Genomic DNA, 24,356 nt, shown 5'->3' with positions numbered 1-24,356 from the left:
CAGCCCCTGTCTGTGCCAGGGGCTCTTGGATGTCTCTGTATCCATGGACAGAAGGGTCTGTCCTTGCAAAGGTTTCCATAATATCTTGGTACCCGTGAGTATGGAATGAACACAGAGAGTGAAAGTGTCAGTCACGTTGTTTGCACACTCCTTCCTTTCCATACAAGACACATCCATGCACACCCCCACGTACAGATATATTAAAAGGATAGGGATGGATAGAGATTTCCCACAGAGCTCTCACTTTGGCATAACTCACCTTGTAAGCCATGGCCAGGGCATTTTTTTCCCAGCTCTGTGTCAGTAGGTGTCCAAGAGCTGAAGGGAACAGCATTTAGAAGCAGTTTCAGGATTTCTAGGCAGGAAAGGGAGCTGACAACCATCCACATAACTCACCATATTCGTCGGGATGGGCTGCTGGTTCTTTAGGAATATGGCACAATGGAGACACGAGACTTGGGATAATCCCAGCTCTCTGTGGATCTGTGCAAATGTGGAGCAGCAGAAACACCTTGTGTCTTCTTTGGGGACACAAGGTCCAAGGAGCTGGGGTGGCAGAGCGTGACCTGGGCTGGTGGCAGGTGAAGTCCCATTTCCTGACATCCCGGAGTGGCACAGGACAAAGCTCCAAGCACCCACAGCCCCACTGAGGAAGTCCTTGGAGTGCTGCACATCCCATAGGAAAAGCTGCATTCACTCAGGCCATTGGGATTTATCACTTCCATTTGCAACACTTTAGGTCCAAGTTTTAAACTGCAAAATTTTTACACTCAAGACACAGTCATGAAGAACATGTATTTCAATTTCCTATTCCTTTAACTGCAGTGTAAAATATCTTAATATTGGAAAACATCCATCAAATCTGTAAAGGAAGGCAGCTAATGGATCCTTTCCACTAGCACGTGTACAAACTAAGTAACTAAAATCAAAGCTGAGTTCTCTTTTTCAGAAGATCAGTTACCTCTTTCTTATTCAAGAGTTATAGATCATTTTTCACTACTCATTTGGGAGTAATTTTTATCTTTCATATTTTTTTGTGTTTGTTTTGTTTTGTTTTTTGTTTTTTGGGGTTTTTTTGTTTGTTTTTTTTAATGTTTTTGTTTTTGTTTTTACAGAAAGCATGTCCTAGAAAAGGCATGTCCTTTGCTCCTGGTTCCCGTGTGGAGCAGCTCCCTTCCCGCTGGCTGAGCTGCTCAGGCAGAGCCCGGCAGCTCCTGGCCCTGCAGGGCTGAGGCTTTTCCCCGTTGCTGGGCACAGACTGATGGAGCAGCACTGCTGAACACGGGCACACGCAGAGGGAGCAGAGCAGCTGCCTTTGCCCACCTGAAGCTCCAAGGCCAAACTCTGAGCAGGCACGGCTGGAAGAGACTCGCAGGCTCCCTGTTGGCTCTGCTGCCCCACTTGTGCCCGGCCCAGCTCTGCGTGAGGCAGAGGGAGAACAAGGGGCAGCTCCCTCCCAGCCCCAGCCCAGGGACCCCTCCAGCCCCGGGCCTTGGGCCACTGTCAGCACCCGCTGCTCCAGCCACCGCTTCTGCTGGCACTGACAGCAACAACCAAACTGGGGCTGGTCCCGAGGGAGCAGCAGCAGTGCCTGGATCTGATCCCTCAGTCTGGGGCAGCCCCCTGGGGGAACAGAGGGCACAGCAAGAGGGACAAAACCAGTCAGGGACAGAGACTGGGAAGAGCCAGAGCTGGGAGCAGGAACAGCTGCTTCATTGCACTCTTGGAGAAAGCTCTGGGCTGGGTCAAAGCACTGAAAGGTGTGAAAGGCAGAGAGGAGGCCACACCAAACAATGCTCCTGTTTTCACACTCTCCTGTAGTAAATGGAAATGATTCGTGCTAACTAAATTGTAACTATTTGGAAAGTTATTATTCAGAGCAATCAAGGGAACTGGTGTTACAAGGCAGATGTACCCCCTCTACAGATGTTACATGTTAAAATTAAGATAGAGGATGTGGTTTTGAGATAAGAAATGTCCCAAGAGAAAATCGACCTTGAGATGGATAAAGTTGGAACGACTTTAGGCATAAGACCTGAAAATTATAAAATATAAGACTAATTAGTGGAGCACAATGCTCACTTACATAACACAAGGCTTAGGACGCAGACACAGCCTGTAAGGTTATCCAGAGGACAATGAGGATGAGTGTAAGCCTTCATCCAAAAGACCACCGAAAGAAGACTGAAGATCCCTTAGCAACAAGTGAAGCATGCACCATGAAGAATAGTGATGTAAAATTAAAGAATCAGAAATAAGATGAGACTTACTGGAAACATGAATGAATATGTATAAGTATATAGTATATAAGTTTAGTTTGAATTGCTTTATTTCATATGTAAGGGGGTTGAGAAGCCTTCTCCGTACCCCAGTCAGTTTTGCTTATGCTTTAATCATATTTACTGGCAAGCTATATTCATGTATATATTCATACATATGAATAGTGAATTTATTGAATATGAATATAGTCACTAAATTATACTCTTTTACTAAATTGTATTCCTTCTATATCAAATTGCTATTAAAACCACTATATTGTATTATTTTATTAAATTGTATTATTGTGTTCAATTCACTAAATGGTATCATTGTTTTTCTTGTTATTAAACTGCTGTTAACCCAATAGCCCTAGCTGTCCAAATTTCAATTTGATTTACGACACTGCCCTTGGGTGAGTTACAGCCACAGCGAGAGGGAGGAGGAGATGATCCCACCCATGGCTGCTGCTGGGGCCAGACATTCGCTGAGATAAAGCTGAGCCAGAGCTTCAGCATCTCCCCCAAAATCACAGAATCACAGAATGCCTTGGCTTGGAAGGGACCTTAAACCTTAAGTGAACCTTATCATTCCATCACTTGCCATGGGCAGGGACACCTTCCACTATCCCAGGCTGCTCCAAGCCCCATCCAACCTGGCCTTGGACACTTCCAGGGATCCAGGGGCAGCCACAGCTTCTCTGGGCAAGCTCTGATCTCTGCCCAGGTGAGCAGGGACAGGAGCCGAGGGAACGGCTGGAGCTGGGCCAGGGCAGGGCTGGGCTGGAGATCAGCAAAAGCTTCTTCCCCCACAGGGGGCTGGGGCACTGGCCAGGCTCCCCAGGGAATGGGCACGGCCCCGAGGCTGCCGCAGCTCCAGGAGCCTTTGGCCAGCGCTGCCAGGGATGCACAGGCTGCGATTGTTGGGGTGTCTGTGCAGGGCCGGGGGCTGGACTCCATGATCCCAATGGGTCCCAGATCCCAGCTCAGCCCCTTGTGCAACTCTCACCCTTTGGCTCAGCCTTTGTGTCCCCTGGAGGCGCTGGCAGAGCTGATGGGGTGGGGCAGGAGCGGGGCAGCCCCAGCGTTCCCCTGGCAGTGACACCACAGCCGGGACAGCAGCCCCAGCGTTCCCCTGGCAGTGACACCACAGCCGGGACAGCAGCCCCAGCGTTCCCCTGGCAGTGACACCACAGCCGGGACAGCAGCCCCAGCGTTCCCCTGGCAGTGACACCACAGCCGGGACAGCAGCCCCAGCGTTCCCCTGGCAGTGACACCACAGCCGGGACAGCAGCCCCAGCGTTCCCTCCCTGGAGACGCTCCAAGGGAAGCGTCCAGAGCCGCGTCCAGTCAGCGGAACTGAGCGGCCACTGAGCACCCCCGGCCTGGGCTGCTGTGGATTCCTCTGCAGACAGCTCGGGGAAGGTCCCCTTGGCCACCCCCACAGTGCCACACACAAGTGTCACACACAGTTACAGAGCTCTGCCCACAGCTCACAGGGGGAGTTAATTTAAAAAAAAAAATAAACACCACGAAAAAGAGAACTCCTACCTGGCAGAGTTGTCCCACCCTTCAGTTGAGACACCTGCATGCACACAACACCTGGGGCTGCAAAAAATGAGGCTTCATAGGCACATTTGCAGGAAAAACAGGTTTAGGACAGGCCATCAGCAGAACTGTTCTCAGCTGGGTGAAAAAGGCCCCTTTGGCAGCTGCAGGGCCATTGAAAATGCAGACCCTCAGGCCATGGGGGAGAAAAGGGCTCTGAATTCCCCTCCCCTGACACACAAACCCTGCTCCCAGGCTGCTCCCCACACAGGATTCTACTGGAGGACTGCGGAAAGCTGAGAGTTGGCTCTGGCTTCTCCACGTTCCATGTCCTAAAGCTGCCTGGGAGAAGAAATTTAAGGTCAACTCCACTGGCACAATCCCTCCTGGCCCAGGGCACAGCCCCAGGAAGGTCTTTGCTCCTCCCTGGGCCCTCCCTGAGGAGGCTGGCAGGGCTTGCAGGTTTATGGCATTTGTCCTTGCTGCCCCTCACATCCCACTGCCCCACAAAGAGCCCCGAGCCACCCGTGAGGGACAGGCCCTGCTGTGCCAGGCCTGGGCTCAGGGCTTGGCCTTTCTGCTTCCTCCAACCCAGCCAGGGCTGGCTCAGCATTGCAGTTCCCTGTGCTGTGCCCCAAGCTCGCTCGGGCCCTGCTGGAAAGGGACCTGAGGTACCTCGATCCCCCCGGGCAGTGCATGGGAGAAAACTACAAACTTCTCAGGAGGGGGGAACAAACTTTCAGCTGCAAACTTTAGAGAATGAGGTACTCAGGAAATCATAAATCTGCATGCAATTAGAGGAAATCACCTCACTAAGCACTGACTGAGCCAACTCGTCCAACCCATCCAACTTCAAGTTATCCAGATTTTGAAAACTGGAGGTCAGGAGAAGAGAGAGAGGGACAGAGATCCACAGTCAGCCTTGGATCCAGCGCCATCTCAGCTGCTGTGAGCTCCAGGGCCGTGGCACATGTCAGTGTCACACCCGTGTCACAGCCTCACCTGCTCTGCTCCCTCTCCCAGCTGGGGTTTTTGGGGTGCCAGGGCCTTGGCAGCCACTTTGGGGCTGGAGCAGAGGCTGCAGTGGCTGGGCTGGGGCAGTGACCGTCCCACCTAGGCAGAACTTGCTCTGCCCCCAAACACACCCTGGAGATGTCTGGGGCCATTCATCATTTCTCTGCTCTCCAGCGCTGAGGCAACGCACTCTGGCTACAGCTCTGAGCTCGTGCCCATGGCAAACACCCCTGGCAATGGGGCTGTATTGAGCTGCTCTCAGGAACCCCCAAGAGTTGGGGAGTGCCCCAAAACTGCCTCAGAAACGTGAGATACACCAAAATGTCTTCAGGAATGTGGAATAGCCAAAACTTACTGAATAAGTCGCACCCTCTTTTTTCATCATCCCCAAACTTTGGCTATCTCATTGCAGATCCAACCCCACCTCCCCAATCCCAAGGCAAATCCATCCCACTCCTGATGGACATCAAAATGCCTTCCCAAGCCCTATTTCCCCCATTTCACACCTCCCAAACTCCATCCCACCCATCCTGCCCCACCCAATGCCCATCTCACCCCTCCTGATTTGCATCCCACTTCACCCAATCCCCTTCCAACCCCATTCCACCTGATGCCTTCAGAAGGCTGACCTAGAACAGAGGCTGGACAGAGTTAAGAATAAAGTTTATTAAAATAAAGGATATACCTTGAGCAGTACAAGAACCTGTACTTGTGGCCAGGGCTACACCCAGGATGGACCAAAAATGGTCACAAAAATGGACAACTGATCACGAGGTCTCACATTTTTACAAGTTTAGGTCCATCTGGATTTTGCAATCTGTTCACTCTCCAATTACAGCTTCAGATGATCAAGTCCCATCCTTCTTGTTTCCTCTCTTCAGTCCACCCTTGTTCATGTTTTTGGGCCTGGAACTTGTAACAATTGTCCTTGGTATCAAGCTAGAAAAGGAATTGTTTTATCTACCTACTCTGTGAAGAGAGCTCAGTGACACCTAACGTGAAGTTCAAAACTACAAACCCAGGCAATGCAGAACATGAAAGATATGAAAGCTAAAATTTAAGGCAACACACCCTGAGGGGCTGCGGAATCCAGTAATTTTGGGTGGGATTGAGTAGATTTCAATGGCACTGAGCGGTTTTGAGGTGACAGATCGAACTCTCTCGTCTCCTTGAGTGCCAAGAAATGGAGACAACTCCACCAAATAACCCCACAACCCCTGAATACTCCCAGGTATCTCCCAGATTCCCTTGAAGCATTAGGAAATGTGAGGTTTTAGATGCCTTTGATGAATTTGTAGACTTTTATTCCAATTTTGTCTGTTTTAAAGAGATGAAGATGAATCAAAAGATAGAACCAAACCAGAATAACCACCAGCCCAGTGTGTTGCCAACACAGATCACTGGGAACATGGGTCATCAGGTCCTGCCCAACGTGGGTCCTCTGGTGGGGGATGGAGCTGGGGCAGCACACGAAGCTCTTCCTGCACTTGGGGCACTCGCAGGGCTTCCCTTACTGGTGCCTCCGTTGGTGTCTGATCAAGTGAGAGCTCTGGGTGAAGCTCTTCCCACACTGGGGACACTCGTAGGGCCTCTCCCCAGTGTGGATGCGCCGGTGCCTGATGAGGTGGGACTTGTGCTTGAAGCCCTTCCTGCACTCGGGGCAGCGGAAGGGCCTCTCATCCGTGTGAATCCGCTGGTGCCTGAGGAGAGTGGAGCTGGTCTGAAACCTCTTCCCACACTCAGGACACTCGTAGGGCCTCTCCCCAGTGTGGATCATCTGGTGGATGATCAGTTGGGACCTCCGGCTGAAGGCTATCCCACAGTCCCCACACTCATAGGGCCTCTCCCCAGTGTGGGTCCTCTGGTGGTAGATCAGGCTGGAGGTCCGGCTGAAGCTCTTCCCACATTCCCCACACTCATAGGGCTGTTCCCCAGTGTGGATGCGCCGGTGGGTGATAAGGTGGGAGTTGTGCTTGAAGCCCTCCCCACAGTCGGGGCAGCGGAAGGGCCTCTCATCCGTGTGAATCCGCTGGTGCCTGAGGAGAGTGGAGCTGGTCTGAAACCTCTTCCCACACTCAGGACACTCGTAAGGCCTCTCTCCAGTGTGGATGCGCTGGTGGATAATGAGTTCAGAGCTGCAGCTGAAGCCCTTCCCACATTCCCCACACTTGTAGGGCCATTCACCAGTGTGGATCATCTGGTGGCGGATCAGTTTGTTGCTCCAGCTGAAGCTCTTCCCACACTCCAAGCACTTGTAGCGCTTCTCCCCATCCTGAAGCTGCTCATGGACCACCAGCTCAGAGCCCTGGCTGGATCTCTGGCCACCTTCCTGGCACAGGGTGGGTCTTTCCTCCTCAGAGCACCCTGGGATGGGTTTGGAGCCCCTCCTCCTGCGGGATCTCTGGGGATTTTCCTCCCTGTTGGATTCCTGCGGTGTGGAGCCACTCAAATCAGCCTCTTCCACAAGGTTCTGCTGTGGGGATTTGTCCTCCCTGGTCTCCATCCTCAGCTCCTTGTCTGGGGGAGGAAGGACAAGGAGAGGATGGGATTTGCCTCCGTGCCAGAGGGAAGGGGAAGGAGATCCCCCCAGTGCGTCCCCGGCAGGACGGCGTCGGCAGCGGGGTTGTCCTGCAGCCGGGGGCCATGCTGGGCTGGGAGATGGAGCAGGAGAGAGGGGGAAGGGGCACTGACTTCCTCCTCACCTGCCTGGGTGTCCTGGGGCATCTTCCTCTTCCTCACAGCCTGCTTCTCCATCTGGCCAAGATTTGGGAATGGGAAATCCTGGTTTGGGGAAAAATACAATTCACAAGCACATTGTGTTAGGGGGTTTGCTCTGTCCAAGTCCATCTCTAGAAGTCACCGGGCATCTGGGGCCCATAAAAACCTCCCAAACACCAAGATTTAGCCCTGAAAATGCCTCCCAGAAGTTGCCCATCTCTGCTCTCTCCCCTTTGGTGTTCAGGGGTTCCCCCCTGTCCCAGCTGCTGGGGGTCACGCTTGTACTGGAGGGTCCCCTGTCTACTCAGTCCCTGCCCTCCTCAGGCTGCTGGGAGTGCCAGGAATCTGAAAAGTTCCCCCCAGTTCCATCTCCTCAATAAGGGATGCTGGGACTCCCCATGGTCCCCCCAAGGGGCATTTGCTGCTCAGCTTTGGAATTCTTCATTCTCCAAACATCTCCCCAAAAATCCAACCCAGGGACCCCCGAGGATATCTGGGCCGAGCTCCCCCTCGTGGGATGGGGGATAATGACCCCACAGGTGGGGGGCTGTGAATTCAGGGAGTGCTCAACCTTGTGGTTCCTTCTCCTTTCCCTTATCTTCCTTTGTCCCTCCTCTTCCTCCTGCTCCTCCTCCCTAACCCCACCTCCTTTTCCTACTTCCATCCCTTCTCTCTCTCCTTCATCCCTCCTCTTCCATCCCTCCTCCTCCTCCCCCAGGAGCAGTGACACCCTCGGTGCCCCGTTCCCAAACCCCTCACAGCCCACGGCAGGAGCGGGGATGGAGCCGGGACAGGTCGGGATGGGCAGCGCGGGGCTCTCAGCTGCTCCCACCCGCTGGGGACGGGGGGAACCCGGCCTGGGGAAAAGGAGAGGGAAACTGGGAAAATTGGGGGCTGCAGATCCAACCTGGGGCTGGCTGGGGACCCTGGCTGGGGACTGCCAGCCCTTGGGGCTCCTCTGGGGAGATGTGGGAGGGGGGAACACAGAGAGGGCTGGGGGATCCCAGGAGTGGCAGCACTGGCAGGGACTGGTTTGTACTGGGGTAACTGGAACCTTACTGGGGCAACTGGGAATCTTTGGGAATGAGCACAAGCATGCTGAGGGCAGCTGGGATGTACTGGGAGTGTCAGTGACCATACTGGGAACAGCTGAAACCACAGTGGAAGAAACTGGGAGTTAGTGGGACCATGCTGAGATGGACTTGGACTATTTCAGGGACAACTGGGATCATACTGGTAGGAACTGGGAAGAATTACAACTATTCTGGGATCATACTCAACTGGGATCATACTGGGATCACAGTGGGAGCAGCTGGGTCCCTGCTGGCTGAGACTGGGATCCCACTGCGGGTGACTGGAATCATACTGGGATTGACTGGGAGTGGCTGTGAGCAACTGGAATCATGCTGAAAGCAACTGGGAGGAGCTGGGAATGACTGGGAGCGTGCTGGGGCTGACAGGGATATACTGGGAGAGACAGGGAGTCCCAGGGATCACACTGGAGGCTACTGGGGTCATACTGGCACTGACAGGGAGCAACTGAGGGCCACTGGCCTTATACTGGGAGTGACCGGGATCAGACTGGGAGTGTGAAGGAAACTGGAAAATTGGCAAAAAATGGAAAAAAGCCCAGAATAAATTCAAGGAAAATGGAAGGGAAAATTCAGGGAAAAAACAGAAAAATAGCAGGGTGAAATCAAAAAAAATCAGGGAAAATTGGGAAAAATTTGGGAAAAACAGGGGAAAATCTGACAAAAAATTGGGGAAAACCAGGAAAAATTTGGGGGAAAAAGAGAGAAAACAGCAGGGAAAAATCAGGAAAAAAATGTGAAAAAATTGGGGAAAAATCAGGAAAAGACAGTGGAAAAAATCTGGGAAAAATCAGGAAAAGTCAGAAGAAATGGGGAAAAAATCAGGAAAAAATAGGAAAAGAAGGAAAAATCATGAAAAACCAGGGAAAATTGGAAAGAATATTTGGGAAATCAGGAAAAAACTGGGAAAGAACTTGGAAAAATTGGGGAAAATCCTGAAAAGAAAGAGGAATAAAATCTGGAAAGTAATAGGAAAAAACCCAGGAAAAATCAGGTAAAAACTAGGAAAATTTGAGAAGAAATTGGGAAAAAGTGAGAAAAAATTTGGGAAAGGAAGAGAGAAGAATCAGGAAAAAATGGGAAATACATGAAAAAAATGGTGAAAAATTGTGAGAAATCAGGGAAAATATCAGGAAAAGAAAGCTGAAAAGACCCTGGGAAAAATCAGGAAAAATCAGGAAAAAATTGGGAAAAATATTGGAAAAATGAAGGAAAAAACCAGAAAAATTTGAGAAAAAATTGCAAAGAAATAAGGAAAATAATTCGGAAAAAATCAGGGAAAAAATGTGGAAAAAAAAGAGAATCAGGGAAAAATCAGGGAAATGAACAGGAAAAGGATAAAAAAATCTGGAAAAATCAGAAAAAAATAATGAAAAAATCAAGAAAGAATGGTGGAAAACCAGAAAGATTAGGGAAAGGAATAGGGAAAAATCAGTGAAAAACATGGGATTAAAACAGGAAAAAGCACAAAAATCAAGGAAAAGTTTAAGAAAAAAAAATGGGAAAAAATTGAAAAAAAAATCAGAAAAATAAAAAAAAAAAATAAAAAAATCATGAAAAAAATCATGAAAAAAATCAGGAAAAATCAGGAAATAATGGGGAAAATCTGGAAACATATTGAGCAAATATTGGGTAAAATCAAGAAAAGAGAGGGAAGAAACCTGAAAAAAATCAGGAAAAATCAGTAAAAAAATTAGGAATTACAAGGAAAAATCAGGGACAAATTGTGAAAAAAAATGAGGAATAACCAGGAGGAAATTGCAAAAAGAAGAGGGAAAAATCAGGAAAAAGTGGGGGAAAATCAAGAAAAAAAATTAGGAAAAAAATTGGGAAAAAACAGGAAAAAATCAGGAAAAGAAAGAGGAAGAAGACTGGGAAAAAACTGGGAAAAATCAAGGAAAAAATAAAAAAAATGAGTGCAAGAAAATGGGGAAAAAACTTTGTAAAATTGGGAAAAAAATTGGGAAAAAACTAGGAAATATCAAGGAAACAAACAGGAAAAAATCAGGAAAAATTAGGAAAAAAGGGAAATATTTGGACAAATCAGAGGGAAAAATCAGGAAAAAAGTTTGAAAAATATGTGAAAAAATTTGTGAAAAAAATTGTGAAAAAAATTGTGAAAAATGACGAAAAAAATAAGAAAAAGGGAATAAAACCTAGAAAAAATCAGGGAAAAAAATCAGAAAAAACAATGAAAAAAATTGGGGGAAAATCAGGAACGGAAAATGTGAAAAACAAGGGAAAAAATTGGGAAAAAATGGGAAAAACCAGAAAAATTATGGAAAAATTTGAGAAGAAGTTGGGGGAAAGACAAAAAATTTTGGGAAGAGGGAAAAATCAGGAAAAACAAAAAAAATCAGGAAAAAATGGCGAAAAAAATGGGAAAAATTCAGGGGAAAATAAGGGAAAAATCAGGAAAATTAATAAAAAAAAAAAAAAGAGAGAAAAAAATTGGGGAAAATAATGGGGAAAATCAGGAAAAAAACAGGATGAAATCCCCCTATCCCATTTTTCCATGGAATTTTGGGAATTGCCTACCTGGGAGGCCGTAGAAGAATTTCCAGACCTGGGAATCCAGGGAGTGGGGAAAGGTGGAATTGCAGATGAGCTGGTCAAGATTTTTGGGAAGGTTGATGACCTGGTCCTATTCCAGCTTCCAGAATGTTCGGTTGAATCCCACTCCTCCTTCCGGCTGGAAATCATGGAAAAATCATGGAAAAATCATGGGAAAGCTGTGATTCAAATTCATGGAGTTTTGCCCCCAAAACACCCTTTTTTCCCACCAAAATTTCTATTTTTCACTGCCAAAATATTAATTTTTTGGAATAATTAAATGGGGAAGATTAGGGGGAAATAGGGAAAAATAGGATGGAAATGGAGCAAAAATGGGGGAAATTGGAGCCAAAATGGGAAAATAATAGGGAAAAAATGGCATAAAAATAGGGAAAAATGGAATGGAAATGGAGGAAAAATTGGGAAAAATGGGAGAAAAAAATACACAAAAATAAGGATAAAATTGTGGAAAAATGAGATAAAACTGGGATAAAAATAGAGAAAAAAATGGGGGAAACTGGGAGAAAAATGGGGGAAAATGGGAATAAAAATGGTAAAAATGAGGCAAAAATGGGAGAAAAATGGAAGAAAATGGGGAAAACAGGAGAGAACATGGGGAAAAAACTGGGGAAAAATAGAGCAAAAAGAGGGTAAAATGAGGAAATGGGGAAAAAACAGATTAAAAATAGGGAAAAAATGGGGAAAAATTAAGAAAACATGGAGAAAAAATTGAGTAAAAATGCAGGAAAAAATAGGAAAAAAAATCAGAAAAATTAAGAAAAAATTGAGGAAAAATGAGATTAAAAAGGGGGAAATGGAGGAAAAAATGGGGAAAATTTTTGGGAAAAAATAAAAAATAGGATAAAAATGAGGAAAAATTATAGGAAAATGGGATAAAAATGAGAAAATACAGCAAACATGGGAAAAAAATGGGATAAAAATGGGGGAAAGTTGGATAAAAATGTGGAAAAAATGGGAGAAAATGGAGACAAATTGTACTCTAATAGCGAATGACTGGGAGTGATTTGGCTTATCGTGGGGTGCCGAGGAAACTGGAACCACACAGGCAGAACAACTGGGCAATGCTGGGAGCAGCCACTGCCGGCACCGGGAGCCCCGAACCCCTTTCCCGGCCATGCCGGACCCGCATCCCCCCAGCCCCTTTGCCGGGGCTCTGCCGCCACCGCCACCGGGAACCCCCAAAAACACCTCCCGGGGACCCCCGGGGTCCCCCCGAGGGGCATCTGCGGCTCGGCTCTGGAGCCCTGCCATCCCCAAACATCCCCCCCAAAAACCCCAAACCCAGGGACCCCCGGGGTATTTGGGGCGAGCTCCCCCTCCCCGGGCACCTGCGGGATGGGGGGCGATGGTCCCGAAGGAGCTGCAGATCCAGAGAGCGGGGAGCGCACGTGGAGCCTCCTCTGCCTGCTCCAGCTCTTCCTCCTCCTGCTCCTCCTCTTCCTCCTGCTCTGTCCCTCCTCTTCCTCCTCCTCTGTCCCTCCTCTGTCCCTGTGCGTGGTTCGGAGCCCTCGGGTGAGCGGGGCCGGGCCGGGACACGATGGGAAAGGGCTGGGTCCCCCCCAAACCGAGCTGGGGGCAGCGGAGGTTTGGGGGAACAATGGGAACGGGGCGGGACAGGGGAACAGGGGGAGGTGGGAGCACTGAGGGTCCCCCAGTTCACCCCAGGACCCCCAAGCCCCGTCCCAGCCCCCCCAGTTCCCCCCGCAGCCCCGGCTGAGGGGGGCTCAGCCCAGGAGCCGCCGTCGTTCGGGGCTCCCCCGAGTGCAGGAACGGGAGAGTTCCCGGCTCGGGGAGGCCCCAGCAGAGGAGGGGATCTTGTCCCTCTTCCAGGGCCTTTCAGGGTCTTCAGGCCCCTCTCAAGAGGAGTTTTTCTCTTTTTCAGTTTTTTGGGGGGGATCCCACCACTACAGGGGTGTTTTTTCCCCCCCATTTTAGGGTGTTTACACAGCTGCAGCCCCACAAGCCCCTTTTGAGGGGGGGGATCATGACGGCTTTAAGTGACATTTTTAGGGGTGCCCCCACCCCAAGCCCCTGTAGGGGATGTTTTGTCCCCCAGGGTGGATTTTGGGGGTTCTCTCTACCATGGCCACTTTAAGGGCCCCCGGTGTTGTCGGGTCCCACTGTAACTCCTCTTAAAAGGGCAACACCACTCCCGTTGGTTCCGGCAGTGGAGCCCCGGGAGGGGTTGGGGGTCCCAGGAGGGTTTGGGGGTACCTGGGTGATGTTGATGAAAGTGATGGGATCCCCATGCTGAGTATAAACCTTTGTGAGGGGTTCCTGGGGGGTTTGGGAAGTTCTGGGTGTTTTTGGGGCCACGGTGGTTTTTGGGGGGTTCCCAAGGGGGTTTACAGGAATCCCGATGAGGGAATTTGGGCGATCCCAGGAGTGGAATTTGGGGTCTCAAGGTTGTTTTGGGGTACCTGCTGGTGATGGAGATGGGGACCCCATGCCAGGTATGAACCTTCTCAATGTCTCTGTGGGGTTTTGCAGTTTTGAAGAGTTTTTGGAGTATCCAGGGCTCTGTTTGGGATCAGGGGAGGTTGGGGTGTCCTGGGGACTTTGGGGGTTCTCGGCAGGTTTGGGGGTACCTGGGCAATGCGGGTGGCAGTGCTGGGGACCCCGTGCCGAGTTTGAACCTTCTCACTGTGCCCACGGGCAGCGTCAGCGTGTTCAGGGAGATCCTGGGGGGCCCGGGGGGTCACCCCAAATCCCAGGGACCCCAAATGATGAGGGACCCCCTGAACTGCCCTCACCGCTGGATCTGCTGCAGGCAGGGGGGCACCAGCACTCGGCCCCCACCCTCCACCATCACAGGGGGGCTGTGGAAGAAATCTGGGGGTGCACGGACAGGTCGGGTGGGACCCCCAAAGTCCTGGGGGACAGGACACAGGAGGACTTCCAGGAATTCCTGTTATAGGGGGATGAGGGGGGACCCAGGAAGAGTTTGGGGGGGCTGGTTGTGTCATGGGGGGACCCCCAGGAGTCTTAGGGGAGGTGGGGAGGGCAAGGAACAGGGTAACCCCTAGGATGGGTTTGGAGGGGAACCGGATTGGGACTCTCATGGCAGTGGGATGGGAAGATCTCCTAATGGAATTCCATGGGAATGGCATGGCAGTGAGATCCATCCGGGGAATTCCCGTGGGAATGGGATGTCTGAGATCCATCCATGGAATTTCCATGGGAGTTCCCAGGTTCCCAAATTTTGTCCTCCTTGATCCCACATTCCCATATTCCCATGGGAATTCTGCCCTCCCCACCTTTACACTCCAGCGCCTCCCGCCCATATCTGACATATTTCCGGAGACATTCCCTGCAGCTGTGAGCCAGGGAATTTGTTAATCCCTCAGCCTGGATCTCAGGGATCCCCATGGCGGTGCCACAGTTGCCATCGCAGCCCCACAGATCCCCCAGCCCCGGCTCCCCCCGCTCAGCCCCGCTCTGGCTGTGCCGCTGCTGCAGCATCTGCAGCTCCCCGCTGGCCCCGTGCCGGTGCCGCTCCTTGTGCCGCCTCTGGCTATCCCAATATCCCAGCTCTGGCTATCCCAATATCCCAGCTCTGGCTATCCCAATATCCCAGCTCTGGCTATCCCAATATCCCAGCCCTGGCTATCCCAATATCCCAGCTCTGGCTATCCCAATATCCCAGCCCTGGCTATCCCAATATCCCAGCCCTGGCTATCCCAATATCCCAGCCCTGGCTATCCCAATATCCCAGCTCTGGCTATCCCAATATCCCAGCCCTGGCTATCCCAAGATCCCGGCTCGGCTCCGCCCGGCCCCGCTCGCTGCGGCGGCGCTGGAAGGGGATCCCAGCCAGGGACCCCATGGACATGGACTGCGGGAAGCCCGGGCCGGGCTCCGACAGCGCCGCGTGCAGGGAACGCAGGGAGAGGAGAACTGGGGGGACATTTGGAGATTTGGGATCGGGGGGGTCACGGCTGAAGGAAAGGGGGAACGGGGAGAGCCGGGAAGGGCATTTGGGGATGCCAGGACTGACAAGAGGGGAGGCTAGGGCTGGCTAGATGTGGCATGGCTGGAGTTCAGGGCGTTCCTGTATCCAGGAAAGGGAGCTCCAAGGGTCCCCGCTGTCCCCATTGCCAGGACAGGGCAGGGAAAGCCGGGATGGCTGGGAATAGGGGTCCCGGGTGTCCTGAGTGCTGAGGAAAGGAGGGGCTGGCTGCTGGGAGAGGCAGGAATAGGGGTCCGGGGGGTAAATGGGTCAAGGAGAAGGGGGCTCTGGGGGCTGCGAGAGGCGGGATGGCCGGGAAAGGGGTGCAGGCGTTCCTGGTGCCGGATAAGGGGGTGCAGGGTGGGACCCACGGCCGGGAATGGGGGTTCGGTGGGATGGCGGCGCCCAGGAATGGGGGTTTAGGGGCCCCTCGGCGCTCCGGAATGGGCGATCAAAGAGTCCCGGTGCCGGGGGTCCCCCTCACCTCTCGCCGCCCCCCGGGAGCGCCCCCGGCCCCAGCGCTGGAGCCATCGCGCTGCTCCGCTGCGGCCCCGCCCACAGCCCCGGCCCCGCCCCCAGAGCCGCCTCCGGGCCCGCCATTGGCGCCGCTCTTTGCTGCCCGCCAGTGGCAGCCCGAGGCTGCAGTGACGTCACCGGTCGCCGGGCAGATCCCGGCGGCGCAGGGCGGGCAAGGCGGAAGCGAAAGTGCCCGAGGGAGCGCGGGGGGAGGGGACGGGGCAATCCCAGGGAATTCCCCTGGATCCCCTCCCGGGATCCCCCGGGACCCTCCTCGGCCGCGCACTGCGGGACCCCCGCGCCGGGCTGGGCTGAACTCCCGGGCCCTGCGCCCAAACTCTGCCTGGAACCCGCCGGCTTCGGCCCAAAGCGGGGGAAGCCCCGGGATCCGCGGATCCCATTTCTCCTGCGGCTGCGGCTCCCCAGCCCCGGCGGAGCAGGAGCGGGCGCTGGGAGCCCGAGCCCCGATTCCCAATCTCCTTCTCTCTCTCTCTGCTGCTCTCTCCCTCTCCTTTGGGTGATCAGAAATCCCAGAGCGGCTGGAGAGCCCCGTGCCCAGCTCGGCTTTCCCTGGAAAGGGAGGCCTGGGGGTGCGGTGCCCCGGGATGGCCGGGAATGGGGCTCCGGGGGTCCCCGGGCTGACGGAACCGGGGGATCCAGGGGCTGGCAGGGGAGGATCCCCGGGAAAGGGGGTGCAGGGCGCTGTTGGTGCAGGAGAAGGGGGTGCAGGGGGTCCCGGAGCTGGGGAAGGAGATGCGGGGGGGTCCCAGGGCCCAGGAATGGGGATCCAAGGGGGTCCCAGGGGGGCTCCCCAAAGCCCCTCCCAGGGCACAGCAGGAGCTGGGTCAGGAGCTCTGGCAGAGACAAAAGGGGGTGAGCCCGGCATGGGGGGGACATGGGGGAGTCACAGGCGCTCCCGGGGGGGGACACGACCCCCGGGGACCCCTCCTCACCTTCTCCCACGTACCCCAACAGAGCCCCTAAATGGATGAGCAGAGCTCGGTGACTGCAGTATGAAACTTGTTCAGTGGCACAGCAGGATTTAGAATTGAGGACAGGGGAAGGGTTTAACCCAGCCTCCTGTTTGAACAGCCTGGAGAGGGGGCTGGGAGGAAACCCAAGCCTGCATTGAACTGAGAGAGATCCAGACCCGGGCTGGGAGAGATTTGAGACACACCCACCTTTGGACTTTGCTGTCCACAACACCCTGTCACATAAAGGTAAAACCTTACATAAGAAAGGACTTGTAAAATCATGGTTTAGGACTTGTTACGTGGGCTTAGTGTAGCTAGCAGCTGGCCTGATAAGTTCCCAGGCAAAAACATCTTGAGAATGAAAAGTTTGTTAACATAACAAACTATTCTTGGGGAGAAAAACAAGTGCACCTGCAGTAACAAGGGATCTGTCCCATGGGAATCAGTAGAAAAAGTATGTGAACATTGTTAGAGAGAAAAGTTTGGATTGACGTGTACACTCACCATTACCAACCAGTGAACTGAGTTCCCAACCAACTGGAATTAAGCACGGTGCCTTCTGATAACCATGTAAATATAAGCTGTGTGCAATAAAGCTTTGGCTGTGATGGAAGAAGAAACAGGTGTCATTGTCCATCTCTACTACGACACACCCAACCAGGACATCGGGTCCTGCCGAAGCAGTGGAAAGAAGCAGCTCTGGTGGCCAAGTGGCACGGCCCATTCCAAGTGTCCCTGAGCACAGAAACAGCCCCAGCACAGCTGAACACGGGGGGACCCCTCAGCCTCGGCTCAAGGGCTCTGAAGCCCCGCAGATTTGGATTTCCCGGCTGCAGCAGGAGGATGGGAGGCCGCCCCTGAGCCTGCACTGAAGGCAAGGCAGCAGCAGCCAGGGCTCCCCAGCGGGGGAAGCCCCTGGGCCTGCCCACAGATCCTCTGCTGAAATCCTCGGCCTGGGCACCCTCCTTTGGCATCTCCAGCCCCTGCGGGACAATCCTGGCTGGCACTGCTGGAGCTTCAGGGCTTTCTGTGCCTGCCCTCGCCACAGCTGCTGGGGAAGGCACCGTGAGAATTCCACTCTGGCTCTCAATTACACTCACACTCTGGGCTGGCTGGGATTAGAGTATTGGAAAATATACCAACTGTAAAATTATTTTTTATTTGATTTCTCCAGTCAGGCTTGGTTTGCATTTGCCTTGGGTAAAGGAATTTTAAAGGGTTTTTTTAAGGGATGTTCCACCACTCAGCAGAGATGAGCTTAACATCTCAAAAGACTGGGAAGAGCCCAAAAGATTCCCACAAAGACAACGACCATCAACAAAACATCAAGGCCCAGCAGCAAACATCAACCAACATCTACCCCAGACACTGCCCTGGCACAGCTGGAGACACCTGGTCTGGAAAAGGCTGAGCAGGAAATCCAGGAGTGCAGACCTAATTCACATCACAGGCACAGAAATCCGGGTGCAACAGGAAACCAAACACTAAGGACTCCACAACTTGGAAACAATGAACACTAAACCAATGGATTTCTATGGGTTCAGACTGTGTAAAGTTTAGGAAACATCTAGTAAAACTCATGTCATGGAATGATTTTCTCTGCACATGCAGACTATGTGTGGTTGAAATGATTCTGTTCAGAATCAAGTAATGCCTTATTTCTCTAAAGACATTTTGGAGAGTTTTTCCTTTTCACAGTTTCAGTGAAAGGATTACACCATTAGAATAATTTTTCATAATAATTCTACTTTTCTATTGTCAGTTCTGTTTGGGCCAGGGGTATGAGAATCAGTTTTTAGTCAGAAGAGAAGAAAAAGAAAATACTTGATTTCTTTCTAATTTTTGTTTTTATGTTTGTGCGTGGCTTGTAGTGATAGCAAAATTATGGTATGTGTTTTTCCGTGTTCACCTTTAAGCTGCATTTTGAAAACCAGAAGACCTTGAAATGTGGCCCTTTAAAATAGAAACAGTTAATAGAAAATTGTTAAAAAAAAAAAAAAGCAGATGGGGGAGGGAGCCCTCCATGTGAGTCATCCCATGGCTGCCCAGGAAGAGAAGCTTCATTCCAGGCAGCCAGCAGAGGGGCTTTAGAAATGCAAATTAACACCCCTGGGGCAAAGCCCGGACAATGTACCAGGGTCTTCCTGCCTGGGGGAGGAATTGGGCTGAATTCCTCTGTCCCTCACCCCAAGCTCTGCCTGCTGGCACAGGGGGAATTTGCACAGCTGAAGGCAGAGCCCAGGGTGAGGATATCTGACTCTGCAGCAGAAATTGGTTAATCAGCAAAGGAAAACAGCAAATGGAGATCGTTCTGAAAACTTCACTATAAAAAATGGGTGGGAATCATCCCAGTCCCCACCTCAACTTGTGCTCTCACTTTCTATGTTATATAGGGTGAATTAGAGCACTGGGGTTTTTTCCTACCCCAAGTTCAGGGAATTCAGTTGGGAATCCAAGTATGTGCTGATTTAATTAGAGAAAAGCCAAAAATTGATGCAGCCCTGGCTGGAGGGAGCACCCAAAAATGGGGAAAAGATGAACGGCCACCAGAACAAATCCTGCAACACCATGGACCAGGCCCTGGGAACCCTAACAAATTCATATCAGGTACCAGAGAAACCATTTATCATTTCCATGGCATAATTAGATTACAGGATGTCCTCAAAATAATCCCCAACCAGACAGCTCCAGTTCCTGACTTTCTTCCCAACCAATCTGCTCAGATGAGGAACACAACATTTCACCATGGGATGGGGTCAGATTATCTTTTAGCAGGAAAAGGAGGCAGAGTTTGTGGAAAATTAAATGACTCAAACTGCTGTTGGCAAACAGAACACAGAGGAAAAGTGGAGAAACAGATAACAACAGATATAAGAAAAGAGCTCATGTACTGGACCAAACGTGGAAAGGATGGGAATGGGCAACTTTTTTGTGGTTCCCTGGCAGTCCATGGGTTAAAGGAATGCAGTTTCTCCTCTTATGTTCTACAGCAACTCTCATCTTTTCACCATGCACGACACCTTGCTGAGTGCAGCTCATTCAGCAGCTGAGCAAGGGGATGCAGGGGGCAGCCAGGCCTCCTGAGCCAGAAACGGCTACAAAAGGACAGAGAATGAGGGCACTGAGAGCAATCCCAAAACCAAAGAACACCCAGGAAGAAAAGAGTCAGTGAGTGAATCTGCTTGCAGATAGGGCCAGGGACTTGCACATAAGGAAGCAATGGGAAAAAGCATCTGTTTCAGAAAATGTTACTAATTGACAAGGGCCGCTGCTCAGACAAAGTCCCGCTAAATTCCTGAACTTCCAGAAGAACAAAGACTTAACAGAGCCATCAGTACCGGATTTTATACAAAAGTGGGGGATACATATTAACCGGGACATGCAGCAGGCGGATCGGGAAGTCTGAACCTTCCAAGCACCTCCGCCAGTGGGGAAAGGGAGAGGGACACGCGGCCGGGAAAATCAGGACAAAAACGAGGCCGCGTCCTCCAGCAAGTGGAGAGAGCGCACGGCAAATGCCCCATGGCCTCTCCCTTCGGGCAGCAATAAAGTCACTCTCACACCACTCCTCTGCCTCCTTTGGCCACACAAACCTCTGGCGCCGGGAATTTTCCCGCCCAGCCCCGGGCACAGCGCAGCCACCTCCGTGCTACCGACACGAACCGGGACGAGCCAGCGCTGCTCCGGCACCGGCTCCTGCCGAGGCCCCAGCGGGAAGGAGACCGCGGGCGGCCGCTCCCGCAGCGCCCTCAGCCCAGGGCCAACACGGGCCGGCCACGGCACAACCCACCCGCCGCAGCCCCCTGCCGCCCCCTCCCGGGCCCGCAGCGAGCCCCGAGCCCCCGCAGAACCGAGCGCGGCTCCCACCTGCGATGGCTGGGGCCGCCTCCGAGCTCCGCCGCCGCCTCACCGGGCTCCGGCCGCTGCCGCCGCTGCCGGGCCCGCACAGACGCTCCGGCAATGGCGGCTCTCCTGCCCCACGGCCGCCCTGGGGGCGGCAGCGGGGCCGGGCTTGTCCCCGCTCTGCCCAATCAGTGCGCGTCAGAACCACGAGTGACGGCAGCAGCAGCCAATCGCAGCCAGCGGCGGGCTCTGCGCACGGCACGGCCCCGCCCCGCGCTCTCAGGGCCCCCCGGGCTGTGTGAGGGGAAGGGCGGAGATGAGGAACAGCCCTGGAACGGGCCCGGCCCGAGCCGCCATTGAGCTCCCAACACAAACAAAGTTCTCCGCAGCTCCCGGCCCGCCTTTCCCTGCCCTGGGTATTCGGTGTCTCCGGCTCAGCGGGAAGCCCTGGAGCCTCACTTCTCCCAACGCTAATAAGGAGCATCAGTGCATCGCTGGGATTTTCCCCTAAAAAGGTAAACTGCCCCAAATTCCTGTGGCTGAGTGGGGGAGGAGAGAGATTTCTGGCAGAAAAACCAGCTTCCCCCCACCACTCCCTCCTCCCAGCTGTGCCTCCTCCCCCGGCAGTGCAGGGACACAGGGAATGGGGCCATGGTCACTCCATCCCCCGGGGCTTTTCCCGCTGCTCAGGGACAGGAGTCGTTCCCCTGCTGCACCCTGGGCTCTCTCCCACCGGAGACTTCTCCGGGAACTTCTCCAAGCTGAGTCCATCCCATGGGGAACAGCCCCCTCACAGTGCTGCAGCGTGGGTCACTCTGCCACGGGGTCAGTCCTTCTGAAAAGAACAGGCAAGGAGAGCAGCTCCTTTTTAATGCCTTTATTGAGGGCAGCTCTGGGTGGGGGAGCTCAACCACTGCTGTTCCCAATGGATGACTCAGAAAAGGAGGTGTTCAACTTTGCAACAAGGCAGAGCTGGGGATTCTGCCTTCAGGAGAGTCTCTAGGAAGACCCTGCCTTATTGCAAATCTTGGGTAGTCATGGATAGCAACCGTTGTTGTAGTTATGGCGATGAGGTCCGGAACATCAGTTGCTAAACATTCTCCCTTGCTCCTCTGTGTAGTTTGGAGTCCGTTTTGTTCCCTGGCTCGCTGATTCTAGGGATCTTTAGATGTTAATCCCACTTCCCCTGGGTGCTACCCCCCATGGGAGTTGGGCTTATCTACACACTGGGTGCTGTCATCGGTGCCATTGGGGGTGCCGGGAGCAGCAGAGGCAATAGACAAGGCCAGGTGGCATTAACAAGGCTGGTACAACATTGGTATTTAACAAACATGACACAACATGAGGTATATTAATAAAGAAGGCACCTTACGGTGACAGCATTCTACTGTTCAAACTGTAAAACATCTTTGTGTACTGATCAGGAGGTCACGATTTACTCTTTACAATCCTGATGCTGAATGTCTCCTGAGGAGGTCTGGTCACAGAGAAGAATGAGCCCCTTGTGGGCTGCCCCTGTTTGGACAACCTGCTCCTCACCCCGAGCCTCAGCATGTCTGACATCGCCCACCTGGGACTGACATCCCAAAACATTGATAACATTTATCAATTTTTGTTTATAATTAAAATCTAATAAATTAATAAAAATAAAATTTTATTTTTATAATAATATTATTCTGTATTTTTATAACCTAATTTTTATATTTATATAAAAGAATTGATACATTTTCAGGGACAAAAATCATTATTGTTCTCTGGCTCTAAGTACCACAATTCCCTTAATTAATTAATTGATCACTATTTCTTCCTCTTGATGCTAATTACTCCTATTTTTAGTCCTTTGATCATATTTTTTAATGATTTACTCAGACAGGGTAAAAGTGGCCACTTTTGGGGTCCATGGGGACTTTTCTGGGGAACATCTGGGGCAGTTTGGGGTCTCGGGAGGGAATTTAGAGAGAACTTGGGGGTCTGGAGGACGCTTAAGGAAGTCGGGTGGGCACTTGGAGGGGCACTTAGGGAGTCTGTGGGACAATTCGGAGCCCGGGGGAGCACTTGGGGGTCCAGGGGGGCACTTGGAGGTCAGGGAGGGGAATCTGGGGACCCTTCGGGGTCCGGGCGGGCACTTGCGGGGCTGTAACGGGGAATCTCTGGGCCGCGGGGGATGATGGGAGTTGTAGGCGCCGGTATAATACGGTTTAACGGGGCCGCGGAGCATCACGGGAGTTGTAGGCGCAGCACCAATGGGTTCCTGTAAGGCGTGGGGCATGGCGGGAGATGAAGTCCCGGCTGGAATAGCGCTCTATGGGCGCCGCAGAGCATGATGGGAGCTGTGGGTCCGGAAGTGGCTCGGAAGGCGCGTTTGGCGATGTGGGGAAGCGCTTGGAGAACAATTTTGCGTCCGAGCCGTGGCTGCAGGTGCTCGGGGCGAATGTATACGGCTCGGGAGCACTTGGGGGGAACCTGGGGAGCTCTAACCGGGCTCTTTAGGGCGCGGGGCACGGCAGGAGGTTTGGGCGCGGAACTGTGTTGTGGGATGATGGGAGATGAATTCCCAGGAGTGGCTGGAAGGGGCATCTGTGGGGTCGGGAGCATTCGGGGATCCAGGGACGCTTTGGGGGGTCCCGAACAGGCACTGAGGGGGCACTCGGGGATCCTGGAGGGTTTGGGGGACACATGGGACCTATGGGGGGCGATCCCGGGGTTCTGAGAAGCGATCCCGGGTTTCTGGGGAGCGCAGGGCATATTCCCAGTTCCTCACAACCTGGTCTCAATTGCCCCCTGCAGGCTCCTACTCACTGCCAGTATCATCCCAGTATGATCCCAGTATGATTCCAGTATGATGTCAGTACACAGCCAGTGCAATCTCAGCCACTGCCAGGATGATCCCAGTACAAACCAGTCCCTGCCAGTGCTGCCACTCCTGGGATCCTCCAGCCCTCTCTGTGTTCCTCCCTCCCACATCTCCCCAGAGCAGCCCCAAGGGCTGGCAGTCCCCAGCCAGGGTCCCCAGCCAGCCCCAGGTTGGATCTGCAGCCCCCAATTTTCCCAGTTTCCCTCTCCTTTTCCCCAGGCCGGGTTCCCCCCGTCCCCAGCGTGTGGGAGCAGCGGAGAGCCCCGCGCTGCCCATCCCGACCTGTCCCGGCTCCATCCCCGCTCCTGCCGTGGGCTGTGAGGGGTTTGGGAACGGGGCACCGAGGGTGTCGCTGCTCCTGGGGGAGGAGGAGGAGGGATGGAAGAGGAGGGATGAAGGAGAGAGAGAAGGGATGGAAGTAGGAAAAGGAGGTGGTGTTAGGGAGGAGGAGCAGGAGGAAGAGGAGGGACAAAGGAAGATCAGGGAAAGGAGAAGGAACCACGAGGTCGAGCATTCCCTGAATTCACAGCCCCCACCTCTGAGATCATCACGCCCCATCCCAGAGGTGCCTGGGGAGGGGGAGCTCAGCCCAGATATCCTGGGGGGTCCCTGGGTTGGATTTTTTCAGGGAGGATGTTTGGAGAATGAAGAACTCCAAAGCTGAGCGGAAAATGCCCCTTGGGGGCACTTCAGGGGGTCCAGCATCCCTAAGTGGGGAGATGGAATTGGGGGAACTTTTCAGATTTCTGGCACTCCCAGCAGCCTGGGGAGGGCAGGGACCAAGCAGACGGGGGGAACCCCAGTACAAGTGGAACCCCCAGTAGCTGGGACAGGGGGGAAACCCTGAACACCAAAGGGGAGAGACCAGAGATGGGGAACTCCTGGGAGGCATTTTGAGGGATGAATCTTGGTGTTTGGGGGATTTATATGGGTACCAGCTGCCTAGTGACTTCTAAAGGTGGACTTGGAGAGAGGAAACCCCTTAATCCAATGTCCTCATGCATTATATTTTTCCCCAAA

The 24,356-nt window shown here is 52.7% G+C and overlaps 1 protein-coding gene across 1 annotated transcript in view; it reads right to left on the bottom strand.

Annotated features, from left to right (window-relative positions):
* Positions 1-13,170, bottom strand: part of LOC102109635 (uncharacterized) — a 138,592-nt gene extending 125,422 nt beyond the window's left edge. Inside the window, exons 1-4 of the mRNA XM_088063820.1 lie at positions 12,529-13,170; positions 11,165-11,318; positions 7,520-7,598; positions 6,387-7,334 (exon numbers count right to left, since the gene is read on the bottom strand). Of these exons, the coding sequence (XP_087919946.1) occupies positions 6,387-7,334; positions 7,520-7,598; positions 11,165-11,318; positions 12,529-13,130 (1,783 nt within the window). The 5' untranslated portion in view covers positions 13,131-13,170. The remainder of the gene's footprint in view (positions 1-6,386; positions 7,335-7,519; positions 7,599-11,164; positions 11,319-12,528) is intronic.
* Between the last annotated feature and the right edge of the window lie 11,186 nt (positions 13,171-24,356).

The sequence above is a fragment of the Pseudopodoces humilis genome, chromosome 18, assembly GCF_049639895.1.
Source record: "Pseudopodoces humilis isolate 2021_Gansu_Grassland_sample_001 chromosome 18, ASM4963989v1, whole genome shotgun sequence".
NCBI classification, from domain to species: Eukaryota; Metazoa; Chordata; class Aves; order Passeriformes; family Paridae; genus Pseudopodoces; species Pseudopodoces humilis.
This window is presented reverse-complemented; position numbering and strand designations above follow the sequence as displayed.